Source organism: Papio anubis, chromosome X (genome assembly GCF_008728515.1).
Source record: "Papio anubis isolate 15944 chromosome X, Panubis1.0, whole genome shotgun sequence".
Classification (NCBI taxonomy): Eukaryota; Metazoa; Chordata; class Mammalia; order Primates; family Cercopithecidae; genus Papio; species Papio anubis.
The window spans coordinates 130,132,988-130,147,549 of NC_044996.1; the positions used below are offsets into that span (position 1 = coordinate 130,132,988).

At 40.5% G+C, this 14,562-nt stretch overlaps 1 protein-coding gene across 2 annotated transcripts in view; it reads left to right on the forward strand.

Annotated features, from left to right (window-relative positions):
* PIR (pirin) overlaps positions 1-14,562 on the forward strand; it is a 112,112-nt gene that overhangs the window by 40,704 nt on the left and 56,846 nt on the right. For both annotated transcript variants that reach the window (XM_031660517.1, XM_021932407.2), the window contains exon 5: positions 27-233. In XM_031660517.1, the coding sequence (XP_031516377.1) occupies positions 27-233 (207 nt within the window). The remainder of the gene's footprint in view (positions 1-26; positions 234-14,562) is intronic.

Genomic DNA, 14,562 nt, shown 5'->3' on the forward strand with positions numbered 1-14,562 from the left:
CCTTCTTGTTGGTTTGGTGTTTGCAGTGGATGACTGCGGGCCGGGGCATTCTGCACGCCGAGATGCCTTGCTCAGAGGAGCCAGCCCATGGCCTACAACTGTGGGTTAATTTGAGGAGCTCAGAGAAGATGGTGGAGCCTCAGTACCAGGAACTGAAAAGTGAAGAAATCCCTAAACCCAGTAGGGATGGTGTGACAGTTGCTGTCATTTCTGGAGAAGCTCTGGGAATAAAGGTAAGCCAGGCTGTTGTGTCTGTCTAACCTGAGGCATGCAGTGACATAAGGCTGGCCCCTTCTGGGTTGTCAGCTCTCACTAAGTTTACCAAAATTCATGTCCCATGGGATGGACTTGACTCATAGGTGTCAGAGTAAGTGCAACCTAAGAAAACTCAGAAATTTTTGCTGCATACAAACCCATAGAGTGAGGAAAATTACAAGAAAGCAAGCTCATATAAAGTTTGGTCAAGAGCAATTTTCAAAGTATGTCTTCATGTGTGTGCTGATTTAGCCTAATTCCTTTCACTTATAGTGCAGCTTTATGCTTTAAATTGTAGCTCCTCAGTACAGCAAGGTTGCTACCTTTAAGAAACAACCAAAAAGCAAGACCAAACTCCCCTTCACAAAGATTTATGTCAATTACTTATGCTTAACTTAGTAATGTAAGGAAAGCACACTACTACATTGCAGAAAGTTTATTTTTAAATTTTAACTTGACAATTTGTCTAACCCATACATGACATGCCCTGTACATTCTTTTCAACTGGAACTTTATACTCTTTGGGTTTATAGTCTCACCTTTTTGATCGAATAAATCAATTTAGGCTAAAGATTATGGATATATTTGTGGGAGGAAAGGGGTGGGGCAAACGCCATGTTAATTGCACACCAGAACTGCTTCTGGGGAGGATAAGATTCCTCACACCCAGCAATTTGAGGTAGTGGCAAGCTGGGTAGTGTACTCTCTGAGGTGGGGTTTCCCAGAAGCAGACCCTGAGATGAAGATTCCCATGCAAGTGATTTTTGAGTAAGTGTTCCTAGGAGAACAGTAAAAGGAATCAGGACAAATTGGGGGAGGAAGTGAAGCAAGGCTGCCATCTCAGGCAAAGTCCTGAAGAGGGTGGCTTTACCTTGATCCTGCAAGGCACTTTGGAGGATCAACGTGCCTCAGAGATGTCCGAGCCCATCCCTGGCAATGGAGCTGGGCTTTCATGCTCCCTTACCCAATGGTCATTAGTTATAGCCATTAACTTTGAGGTGGAGGCACAGAAAGGGTTAAAAGGGATCTGAAGGGATCTGGGAGAAGTCCTGACATCGGATACTACACATGGAACCTGGCACTGAGTGAATCAAGATAATGGGAGTTCCTCTGCCATTCTCCCAGTGCACAACCAGCACTTAAAACTATTTAAAACTAACTTCTGTAAATTTTATTTTTTTGATGTGCACCATCAGGGTTAATGGCTTGGCAGTGGCTACTAACCAACCACTCAATGGGATGCATGGGATGGTTAACAGATTGGTCATAGTTGGCCAGGCGCAGTGGCTCACGCCTGTAATCCCAGCTCTTTGGGAGGCCGAGACGGGCGGATCACGAGGTCAGGAGATCGAGACCATCCTGGCTAACACAGTGAAACCCCGTCTCTACTAAAAATACAAAAAATTAGCCGGCTTGGTGGCGGGCGCCTGTAGTCCCAGCTACTCGGAAGGCTGAGGCAGGAGAATGGCGTAAACCCGGGAGGCGGAGCTTGCAGTGAGCCCAGATCATGCCACTGCACTCCAGCCTGGGCGATGGAACGAGACTCCATCTCAAAAAAACAAAAAAAACGATTGGTCATGGTTATTGGTTGGGACTTACCAGTTTTTGTATTTCCTGAACTATAACCAAAGTTTTACTGTTTTTGTTTTTGTTTTTTTTACCTCTACCCTGCCTAGGTATATGGATTGTTTTGTTTTGTGTTTCTAATGCAAACAAAAGTGATTGAATACCATACTTTGCCATTGGAAAAAACCCTTTGTTGTGTTTCTGTGACTCGTTTCTGTTTTGCCGAGCATTGGTCAGTGAGTGCCCTTTTCAGCTGTTTGTGAAGAGTTTCCTTCCCTTGAGCTCTGCAGAAGAGGGTTAAGATCCTGTGAGGACTTCCTGGTGTAGCAGCAAAAGATATTGTTGGGTATAGTGTCAGGCAGAGCGGTCTAAAGGGAGCTGAATTAATACAGATATGAAGCTGCTCACTGCATCTCACATGGTATTTTCCTTCCCTGTTTCCAGGACTCTAAGGTTTTAGGGACATGCCTTTAGGGGATACTGAGATGGATAGTAGAGGGCAAGAAGCCCCCCTCTGTTTCAACCAAAGCACAAGACTTTGCCCAATTTCATATATTGGAATTGTCCATAAGATTTGATTTAGAAAAAGAGTCGAACTGTTGGCAGTTCAAAAGAGAAATCAGACCAGTGATTTAGTAGATTAGCAAAGCCAGTGATATCACGAATCCTTAGAGTTTACAACTACTTCTCATTTACAGAAATTGTAAGGCAATTTAAGGTTGGAGCCAGTAAAGCACTTTCAAGCAGCAGACCGTGTGGTCTTGTAATCACAGCCAAGGATAAGAGACCAGAGGTAATGTTTTAACTTTGTAAAATAATGTCTTAGTGTCTGCCAGCTTCTGTTATTTCTTTTTGTTGAGTAAAATCTCTGAAGTGAATTATATTCTCCTAAGTAAATGATCAGTCCTTCTTATGAGTGAATTTTAATAATAACGCCTCTTGGAACTATGGGCAGCATTAATGTAGATTTCAGGAGGCAGCGTGGTGCAGTGGTTACCAGCATGGACTCTGGAGATAGAATGCCTAGGTTAGAATCCTTACCATGAACTAGCTGTGTGGCTTTGGGGAAGCCAGTTAACTTCTCTGGACCTCAGTGTCTCATCTATTAAATAGGGTATTTTGCAAAGATTAAGTGACTTTTTATACATTAAACTCTCAGAATAGTGCCAGACACATTGTAAGCACTACGTAAGTGGCAGTTATTATTTTGATTAATTTATGGTAACTTGAACAGGAGCTGGGCTGAGATTTATGTCTGCCATCTAAGCTAAAGGGATTTGCTGTGATTTGGGAAAGGTGATTAACCTGCACTCAAGAAAGGACACCAGTAAGAGTCATTTTAAAGATGGGGAGCAACTGGCCATTTCTTTGTGGGTCTCATAAGAAACATCGTTGTGCACATCTGAAGCCTTAATATCTGATCAACAAGGAATGACTGGGTCTTCAAAGGTCTAGACCTACCATAAAAAGAAACTGAAGATTGTTTTGCATCAGGAAGATAATTTTAAGTTAAATGACAAGGTGAGGCTGAGAATATATATTTCAAGAGATTAATGTATTTACAACCAATACAGAATCAACAACTTCCATCTCCACAACTAAAATATCTAGAAAATGGAATTAGCGATCATTTCAACTTTTATATTCATGTGAATTACCTGAGGGTCTTGATAAAATGTAGACTCTGATTCAGCACATCTGAGGTGGGGTCTAAGAGTCTACATTTCTAACAGTCTCCCAGGTGATGCCGATACTGTGGTCTGGGGACCACTCTTTCGAACATGCATAATGGGCATGGGATCCAAGACACAGGAGTTTACCCATCTTGAGAAATCATTTGATTAAGCTCCTATAGAAGATGTCAAATAATCTGGTACTGTGGATTTTGGCAAATCTTATTTAGCTTTTCTGGACCTCAGTCCAGACATCCACAAAAAAGGTGTGTGTGGGGGGTTTGTATAAGATACTGTTGCTTTTATGAGCAACAAAACTGTTTTTTTGATACTACCAAGGGTAGCTGTATGCCTGTTTCCCAGGTTGTATGTGTCTGAGCATTTGTTCAACGCTTGGAAAGCCAAAGCAGAACAAGATTCTGCCAGGACAGCATGGTCAAAAGTGAAGACTGAACAGGGAGAAAAGGTTAAAATGGCATAGTTTGAATAGTTCCTGTCACTTTTGGAAGGTCACAATCACATGTTTATTTCATGAAAGTATGAAATTCTCCAAACCCCATTCCATCTTTATCAGACAACCAATCAGCAATATTTATTGCCAGCTCTCTTTGGGACACAATTCTTTTTCCAAAAACACGCCTCTACTTGCCTCCTGCTACTCTAAATTCTGTTGTCAGAACCAAACCTTGAGGAGGCCTCAGCCCCACTGGGGTTAGAGAAAGGCAATCTGGAACCAGATGGCCTTGGTTCAAGGTCAGCTCACCACTGACTCACTCTGAAGAAATCACTTAAGATTGCTGTGCCTCAGTGTTCTCATCTGTAAAATGGAGAAGATTATAATGACCCAGCTCAGAGGGTTGCTGGGAGAATTAGGTTGGCTATTACTTGTAAAGTACTTAGAACTGGTGCAGAGTAAGCCCTGTATAAGTGGTTGCTCTTTTCACTTCCATACAAAATCTTTGGGCAGTTTTCATGTGGCCTGCAAATGTAACCAAAAGAATCTTTCTTCTGATGGTCAGTCTGTGTATTCATGTGTTGGATGATAACCAAATTTAAAAAAATTTAATTTTCAAAAATGCCTGCTAAACATCTCATGTAATTCACTCAGATCGTACCACTGTGCACTTAGCACCAGAAACAATGCCTGAGACATAAAAGATGATCAATAAATATTTTCAAATGAGTAAATGAAATCATTAAAATATACATGGATGCTGGAATAAGAGAAATGAAGGTAAAGTAGTAAGAAGATAGACAATATAGGGATTAGGAATGAGTGAAATAAGCTTAAAATGAGCTTGCTAAAAAGTTAAGAGAACAATAAAATTAGCTAAACTATATGTTAAAGTAAGCTATTTAAGGGATTAGGAAGTAAGGAAATAAAAACCAGATTGATCTTTTTTTTTTTTCTTTAAATGTGGACTCTTTTGCAGGACCCAAATTGTTCTTGCAGGTTTCTTCAAGCAGTGATAATAATGGTGAACAGAGGTTCAGAGGCTTGTGGTTCCCCTTGGGAGTCCACAGGCAGGTGTCTTCTTATCTGCTTTAGCTTCCTCCATGTGGCTTTTCAGGGCATGGCTTGAGCTCCAGAATAGTGGATATACTTACCAGCTTTCTAGGCATTTCTTGTGGGTATCTCCCCTCCCTTGCCGGTTTAGCTCTACAAGCATTGGAAGACCCCATGTCCCTCGGGCAATTCTTTCCTAGTCAACAAGCAACCTGCCCACTAATCAGCGTCTGTTGGTTGTGGGTTGACAAGTAATTTATAATCAAGCCTATAATAATCCCCTGTGATTTGGAGGGCTGATGGAGTCTCCTGGCTACAGCAAGCCACTGGTGCACACACACGATTTTTCCTGTACCAGAACTAGAGAGAAATAGCTGCCCAGGACATTTTCCAGGTGTTGCTTTCATCCAAGAAACTTTTAGGGGCTGGATATTATTTGAAACACTTTATCACCAAAATGCAATTTTGTCAGTATTCCTTCTACCTTACCTTGATTAAAAATATATTTTATGTGGCTTTTAGGGAATTACTTTTATAGCACATGCAAATGGCAGTGGGTTTTGGGCAATCAGAATACTGGAAGGCAAACTTAAAACATTTTTGCATCTTTGTAAACTCAGAACATTTTCAGGGGAAATTTGACTTCTTTGATTATATTGGGCACATTTAAGGAGCTCCTCCCTCACCTGCCTTCCTGCATTTGCTTCTGTCCACTGTGTGATGTGGAGAGAGTTAGGATCTTCCCATAGGAGGCTGCTCTTTTCTTCTCAGGCTCAGGAGAACATTATTTCGGAGTAGCATTAAAAAAAAAAACTATTATATTGTAGAAACAGGTAACATATACACACACACTTTTTTTGCCTTTGAAATATTCCAGCAAGTTCATGGATCTAGCTAAAAAAAAAAAAAAAAAAAATCACAGATATTCTCCTAATGGCAGAGAGTGTGAGAGGGGCACGGGGTTTCTGACACACGGAGCTTGAGTCAACAGGCTCCAGCTGTCCCAGAGAGCAAGCAAAGGGAAAACAACACTTGCTCGGGAAGGAATTCTCCCTCCCAAAGACCTCTCTTTTAATTTATTGTATTTATAAATCAGAGCGCTCTGTGATACATTTAAAAACTGGATATTTCACAAATGTTCCCTTTGGGGTGAGGGTAGCAGGGATAAGGATGGACCTGAAACTTCTTTCAGTATGTCTTTTAATTTTTACTTTTGAAAGATAGAAATGCTTACATATTTAAAATATCAAGTTAAACCAGAAAAGAAAAAAGAAACAAGTCTTAAAATCAAAAACAAATAGAAACAAGTGAAGAAGCTAAAATTGGTGCAAAGATACTGGCAACATAACCACACAGAGAAAACATTAATTTGAAGGGCTTTTAAACATGATTTCCTGGCTGTACATTTGAGTGGGATATATTCTAAAGACAAAAAGAACAGCAAAAAATATTTTAAACTTTACTCCATAGTTTTTGTTGTTAGTGTTGGTTTTATAATTTCATAACAAGTTAATGTGTATTATGAAATAAAACAAATTAGTAAATTTGTTAATGTTTATAGGAATCAAGATTTTCAGTATAAGAAAAATGGATACAAATATAAAAGAGCTAAGAAAAATACTGTAATATTCATTGTTAAATTCAACATTAAATGGACATTTTAAAACAGTGGATGGCCATTATTTCTTTGAGGCAGTTTCTGGAAACAATATGATTTGATCATTTTTGGAGTCCAAGATTTTTGATGGTGCAATATATGTTTCTTTCTGATAACAACTCCATTCTCCACTGATTATTTCCATTGATTATTTTATGGTTCATGTTTAATTAAATGCTATGAGAAGTGCTTTAAAAAGTTCCACCTAAGAAATTCACAATCACCCTAATGAGTTCTGGTGAAATTCCCCTTTTAAGACATTCTATAACTATATTTTAATGGATAGATAGGGGGAGAAAGTAAAGGAAATATCCGCATGAATCAGAGAGCTTCCTGGTCTCTTTTTGACACAGGGCAAGGGAGGAAGCAGAACATTTTCTGCAAAATACTGTAGAAAAAAGGGGTTGAGGATTTCCCCATCTTCATCTCCTTGCTTCTGTGCACCAAGGTCCAACCCAGGTCCCCTCTCTTTGGTGCAGCCTTCTCAGCTGCCTGGCCAGCAAGCATTTCAACTTCTGCCAAGATCAACACAGCCATTCCGTCTTCATAACTCTTGAGATTTTGGGGCTGATGGCATTTAATTTACATGTCCCATTTCTCCTTAATTCCTATTAGGCACCTGCTGTGTGTACATCATGCAGTTCCCTGGAGATACAATGTGAATAAGATACAACCACTGTCCTCAAAAATGCTCACAGTCTAGCTTGGGAGAGAAACCAGCAAACAACAGTAGTATAATGTGACACAGGAAACACGAAAACAGCAGTATGTGGAAATCTCATGATACTCCAGAATAGGGAGAATCAATTCTGCTTGTGTGGATGGAGCAAGGGAAAGAAAAGAAAGATTGGGCAGGGATCACGTCTTGTAATGGCTTGTATAAAGACTTGGATAGTAAGAGTGCAGTACCTATTTAGGCATCCTGATGCAGGCTGCATAGGCAACCACATACTTGTGGAGTTGTGGCAGGGCAAGAGGAAGGAAATGATGCAAAATATGGGGATGGAGAAAAACCAAGTCTGTCTACTTCTGGATTTTGCCTAAGGCCAATATTTGTTGCATGCATATTCTTGCATCCTTCTCTCACAAGGTTTTAAATAGCAGGGCATGAGGTTAAGGTGCAGTGGCCTCCCGAGCATGCTATATGCAGTCCATCTCATCTCAGGTTTCCTGAAGCAGTTTATTCTATGGGATGTGCCTGCCACAGGCCATGTAGCCTCAGCAGATGATCAGCAACATTCCACAGACAAGTGCAAAACTTGGCTTGGATTCACTGTTGAGAATAGGCACAATTAGGTCTGTTAGTCTTGTTTAGTAAATAGGAAGACACCAAAGAAATGTACCCAGCAACTTCAAAGAACTTGTCTCGTGGTAGGCAGCCATAGTTGGCACTTCATTTGCAGTTAGGAATGTGCAAATAAACAGTGGCCAGGATCTGCTCAAATCAGCTGGACAAAAGCTCGCTCTTGCCCAGGGCAGCCCACTCACCCCAGAAATACCATTCTTGGTGTGTACAAAGGGTGCCAGATGTTCTTATTCATTCACGATGTCCCTGCTGACCTAATCCCTAAGAAGTACATTCCAGTCGTGGAGACAAGCCCTCCCCTTCCAGTGAATGAAGAATGGATAGGTGTACTTTTAAACCAGAAGTAACACCCTGTGCCATTCATACTTTGTTGGCCCTAGTGATCAGGATTGTAACTTAGCAGGGAAATTTAGACTAAGAGTATAATAAAAGCTATTAAAAAAACCAAGGTGTCAACTTCAATAAAGGCTAGTGATCACTTTAGTATATTATTGTAATCACTTCCATGGCCATCAAGACTTGTCCATTTAGGATATAGTACGTCTTTTCCCAGGAACACATTACATATTTTTTCTAACCACAGAAAAAAATGCAGGACAGCTTCAGAGAGCTGTCTTGAGACTCTTGCGTGTTGCATTAAAAACTGAGCTCTTGTGGATATAAATGAAGTGGATGTCAGTATTTTAAAAACTGGTATCAGCGGCCGGGCTTGGTGGCTCACGCCTGTAATCCCAGCACTTTGGGAGGCCAAGGCAGGCAGATCACGAGGTCAGGAGATCGAGACCATCCTGGCTAACGCGGTGAAACCTCATCTTTACTAAAAATGCAAAAACAAAATTAGCCAGGCGTGCTGGCGGGCGCCTGTAGTCCCAGCTACTCTGGAGGCTGAGGCAGAAGAATGGCGTGAACCCAGGAGACAGAGCTTGCAGTGAACTGAGATCGCGCCACTGCACTCCAGCCTGGGCCCTGGGCGACAGAGTGAAACTCTGTCTCAAAAAAAAAAAAAAAAAAAAAAGAAAAAAACAGATATCAGCATATATAAAACTATGCTGTTGATAGCTGCAAACACAGTACTTTATTTTGACCAAAGCAGAAATCCTTTGGATCATGTAGCTTTTGAATAATTTGATCAAGATCACACTCAAATGTGTTGAGCAAATTCAGGTTCAGATAAAATTCTGATTACTGGAAGCAGTAGAAGTTTATAATATGTAAATTATATCTCAATAAATCTGTTTTGAAAAAGAATTCTACTCCTGTGGACAGGTATAGGTACTCCAAGATAGCGAAGTATTTAGACATTTCAACTCAAATGAGCTCTAAATCATTGATAGTAACAATTAAAGGAATAGCATGTTCTGTCATAAAAATCACAGGGAATCTTTTTTTTTTTTTTTTTTTTTTGCCATCCATTACAGATCCAGGGGCTGTTCAGTATTCCTTTGGCTTAGTAAAATGAAATGAGGTAACTGATACTATAGTTCAGTTGAGTTCAGCAAACATTTACTGAGGACCAGCTGCATGCAAGACCCTATAGAGGTATGAAGGAGAAAAGGTGAAAAAATCAGGGGGCTGGATGGATGCAATTGAAGGGACAGACATACAAACTGATAGCATGAGTATACTGTGGTGAGTCAGCACACTAGAAATCATGGCAGGCTAATGGGAAAGCAGAGGAGGAGGCTCAGCCCAATCTGGAGGTCCAAGAAAAGCAGGCCTAAGTCTAAAGGAGAAAACTGACCTGGCAAAGAAGGGTGGGATGTCTAGATCAACTCGTTAGGGTTATTTGAATAACCTCATTATTTGAATAACTCGTGAGTCTTATTCAACTCATGGCTCTGGACAGCTTTGAATATGGCCCAACACAAATTTGTAAACTTTCTTAAAACATTGTGAGATTTTTCTTTGTGATTTTTCTTTTCTTTTAGCTCATCAGCTATCACTTGTGTTAGTGTATTTCATGTGTGGCCCAAGACAATTCTTCTTCCAGTGTGGCCCAGGGAATCCATCTTGGCCACCCCTGGTCTAGATGGTGCAGAAGGAGACAGCATGGGTAGAGGTGTTTCTGCACAGAGGTGTGAAACAGTGTTCAGTGGTATAAACCAATGCTTTAAGAAGGCCTTCAAAACACACGTTCATTTTCTTAAGTATGAAAATCGGAAAAGTTCTTATCTTTCCTATGTAAAATGTGTCTGGTAATTTGTGTGTTTCTCTCTCTTAGTTTTGTAAACTTTTCAAGTTTATTCTCTTTTGTTTTTAGAAGTATCTTGAATATACTGATGACATTTCACCTGGGCTAGTTGCTCGTGTGTGTTCTTTACCTTTTACCTCCCTCCCCGAGCCAACAAAACTAAAACAGAATTCCACAAACACAATGCTCTCACGATGCCATCTATTGGAGTCTTTTGTATCGAGAATATGGCTGTTATGTTTAGAATACAATATGGACTGATTAAGGTCTGGCTCCTCCAGGTTTGTTGAGAAATAAAACAATGACAATTTACCTCTTTTTCGTAAAATCTTAAAGCCCCCTTGCTCTCTTTGTTTTATTATTATTATTATTATTATTATTATTTTACTTTAAGTTCTAGGGTACATGTGCAGAACTGCAGGTTTGTTACATAGGTATACATGTACCATGTTGGTTTGCTGCACCCATCAACTCGTCATTTACACTGGGTATTTCTCCTAATGCTATCCCTCCCCCAGGTCCCCATACCCCGACCAGCCCTGGTGTGTGATGTTCCCCGCCCTGTGTCCAAGTGTTCTCATTGTTCAAGATGATAGTTTTTAACATTATGGAAGGAAACCATGATGGTCATAATTTTTCTACCCTAGATCAACTATAAATAGCAATTGGAGAAATTTAAATTTTTTAAAGGAAGCCATTTTGATGTCTAGAACAAGGCTCTTCTGTCCCACTGCCTTCAGTCACCTGCCTCTGATCCATTTTCTTCTCATCTCTGGGCTCGCTAAGAACAATGCTGGCTTCCCCACCCGACCTCCCACCCCCACGTGTTATTCTCTAGTTACAAAGAAGGGATACACGGGACAGAGGGAGAGCTGGACAGTGAAAAGGAGGAAGAAAAATAACGTGACACCGTTTCTGCACCATCTTGGTTCCTTTAACATTGATTTTTGGGCCTTTCCACCCTGTCTCCACCAAACAGATTTCTTGTAGACTGCTCCCTGCCTCTGTTCCATTAGGTTTTCTGCCAATTGAGTCCCTCAGCCAGATTCTTTTCCTCAGCAGCCTCCACTCCTGGCTGTGGCAGTTCTTCTTGTCAGGAGTCAGTACCCAGCTATGATTTTGTCTGCCTTGGGAGACTTTGAGTGTCTCTAAGTAACTACCAAGACTTGGCCGGTGGATTTTCCCAGCATCAGATATGAATTTGAAGCCATCTGTTACACGTCAGTCCAAAAGAAGTTTTGAGCAAGAGTTCTGCTGACTGTCATTAAGTGTTTTCGTAGGTTTTAACCGACAAAGTCTGTCAGCCCAACAAAAGCAGACCAGTTTATTGAAGAGGGCCTAGAATTCAGTGGAAGCCAAATGTAGAGAGTTGAGGTTGAGAAGACCAAAAGACAACACAGGCATATCCCAGAGATATTGTGGGTTCAGTTCCAGATCACTGTAATAAAGGGAATATTGCAATAAAGCGAATCACACATTTTTTTTGCTTCCAAGTGCATATAGAAGTTAAGTTTACACTATTTTGTAGTCTGTTAAGTGTGCAATAGCATTATATCTAAAAAAGTACATACCTTAATTAAAAAATACTTTTGTTGAAAAATGCTAATGATCATCCGAACCTCCAGCACGTCCTAATATTTCAGGTGATGGAGAATCTTGTCTCAGTGTTGATGGGTGCTGACTGATTAGAGTGGTGGTTGCTGAAGGTTGGGGTGGCTGTGGCAATTTCTTAAAATCAGACAACAATGTTATTTGCTGCATTGATTGACTCTTCGTTTCACGAAAGATTTCTGTGTAGCATGTGATGCTGTTTGATTATATTTTACCCACAGTAGAACTTCTTTCAAAATTGGAGTCAATCCTCTCCAACCCTGCCACTGCTTTATCAATTGAGTTTATGTGATATTTTAAAACTTTTATTGTCATTTCCACAATGTTCACAGCATCTTCACCAGAAGATCCCCTCTCAAGAAACTACTTTCTTTGCTTTTCGATAAGAATCATCTCCTCATCTGCTGAAGTTTTATCATGAGCTTGTAGCAATTCAGTCACATCTTCAGGCTCCACTTCTAATTCTAGCTCTCTTGCTATTTCCACCATATTTGCAGTGACTTCCTACACTGAAGTCTTGAACCCCTTAAAGTCACCCGTTAGTGTTGGAATCAACTTCCACCAAACTCCTGTTAATGTTGATATTTTGATCCCCTCCCATGAATCACAAATATTCTTAATGGCATCTAGAGCAGCGAATCCTTTCCAGAAGGTTTTCAGCTTACTTTGCCCAGATCCATTAGAGGAATCACCATCTACAGCAGCTATAGCCTTATGAAATTTATAATAATTATGATTATTATACTTATAATTAATAAAATAATTAAATTATTGAATATTAATTGTTAATAATATTATAATTAATTACAAGTCTTATCAGACTTGAAAGTTGAAATTACTCCTTGATCCATGGGCTGCTAAATTGATATTGTGTTATCAGGCAACATTAATCTCGCACATCTCCATCAGAGCTCTTGGTTGACCAAATGCATTGTCAATGAGCAGTAATATTTTAAAGGAATATTTTTTTCTGAATAGTAGGGCTCAATAATGGACCTAAATATTCAGCAAACCATGCTGTACACAGAATAGCTTTCATTCAGGTTTTGTTGTTCCATTTCTAGAACACAAGTAGAGTAGATTTAGCATAGTTCTTAAGGGCCCTAGGATTTTTACAATGGTAAGTGAACATTGGCTTCAACTTAAAGTCACCAGCTGCATTAACCCCTAACGAGACAGAGTCAGCCTGTTCTTTGAAGCTTTGAAGACAAACATCGACTTCTCCTCTCTAGCTATGAAAGTCATAGATGGAATCTTTCTCCAGTATAAGGCTGTTTCATCTACATTGAAAATCTGTTGTTTAGTGTAGCCACCTTCATCAATGATCTTAGCTAGATCTTCTGGATAACTTACTGCAGCTTCTCCATCAGCATTTGCTACTTTAGCTTGTACTTTTATGTTATGGATTTGGCTTCTTTCCTTAAACCTCAATAACCAACCTCTGCTAGCTTCCAACTTTTCCTCTGCAGTTTCCTTACCCCTCTCAGCCTTCACAGAAGTGAAGAGAGTTAAGGTCTTGCTCTGGATTGGACTTTGGCTTAAGGGAATGTTGTGGATAGTTTGATCTTCCATCCAGACCACTCAAACTTTCTCCATATCAGCAATTAGGCTGTTTTGCTTTCTTATCATCTGTGTGTTCGCTGGAGTAGCACTTTTAATTTCCTTCAGAAACGTTTCCCTTGCATTCCCAACTTGGCTAACTGGTGCAAGAGACCTAGCTCTTGGCCTATCTCGGCTTTTGACGTGCTTTCCTCACTAAGCTTAATCATTTCTAGCTTTTTATTTAAAGTGAGAGACACATGACTCTTCCTTTCTCCTGAACACATCGAGGCCATTGTGGGGTTGTTAACTGGTCTCATTTCAATATTGTTGTGTCTCGGAACAGGGAGACCCAAGGAGAGGGAGAGAGATGGAGAACAGCCAGTTGGGGGAGCAGTCAGAACACACATTTATCAGTTAAGTTCGATGTACCTTATGTGGGCACAGTTTGTGGTGCGTCAAAACAATTTCGATAGTAACATCAAAGATCACAGATAATAGATATAGTGATAATGAAAAAGTTTGAAATGTGGCACGAATTACCAAAATGTGACACTGAGACGTGAGGTGAGCACATGCTGTTGGAAAAATGACACCAACAGGTTTGCTCAACGTAGGGTTACCACAAACCTTCAATTTGTAAAAAAAAAAAACAAAAACACATATATTTACAAAGCACAATAAAGGAAGTGTGATAAAAAAAGGCATGCCTGTACATCTTTCTTTCCCTCCCAAGTTCAGAACGAACTGAGAGGGAGACCGAGGAGTTGACCAGATAGGGATCCACATATCATCTTTCTTACCAGTAAAATCTAGATAAAAGCACATGACTTATATCTGAGACCTGTTGGGCTTCTTAATACTTCCCGCACTTCATTAACCATGTCCAGGCAGAGGTGTACGCACAGTCCCAGGCATCTTCTTCAGAGGCAGGCTTACCTCTTGACAGAAGAAGAGAGAAAGAGAAAGAAAGAAAAAGAGCCCAGAAGGGCGTGAGCTGAGCATACTCAGTCCCTTGAATTACTCTTACCAGCTGGATCCCACCTCCTGCCTCCCCCTCACCCTCAGGGATTAGTGAGAAAGGCAGAGAACAGCTGGCAGTATTGCCTCATGGGGCTATTAGGGAGGGGTCTGGAGGCTCCTTCGAACATTCCCTGATGTTTTTTTCTATTAACATATTAGAGTCGGACGCTTAGCCATGACTGCCCCCTCAAGGAAAGAGATGAGAAATTTATCAGTGTGAACCCCCTCACATAA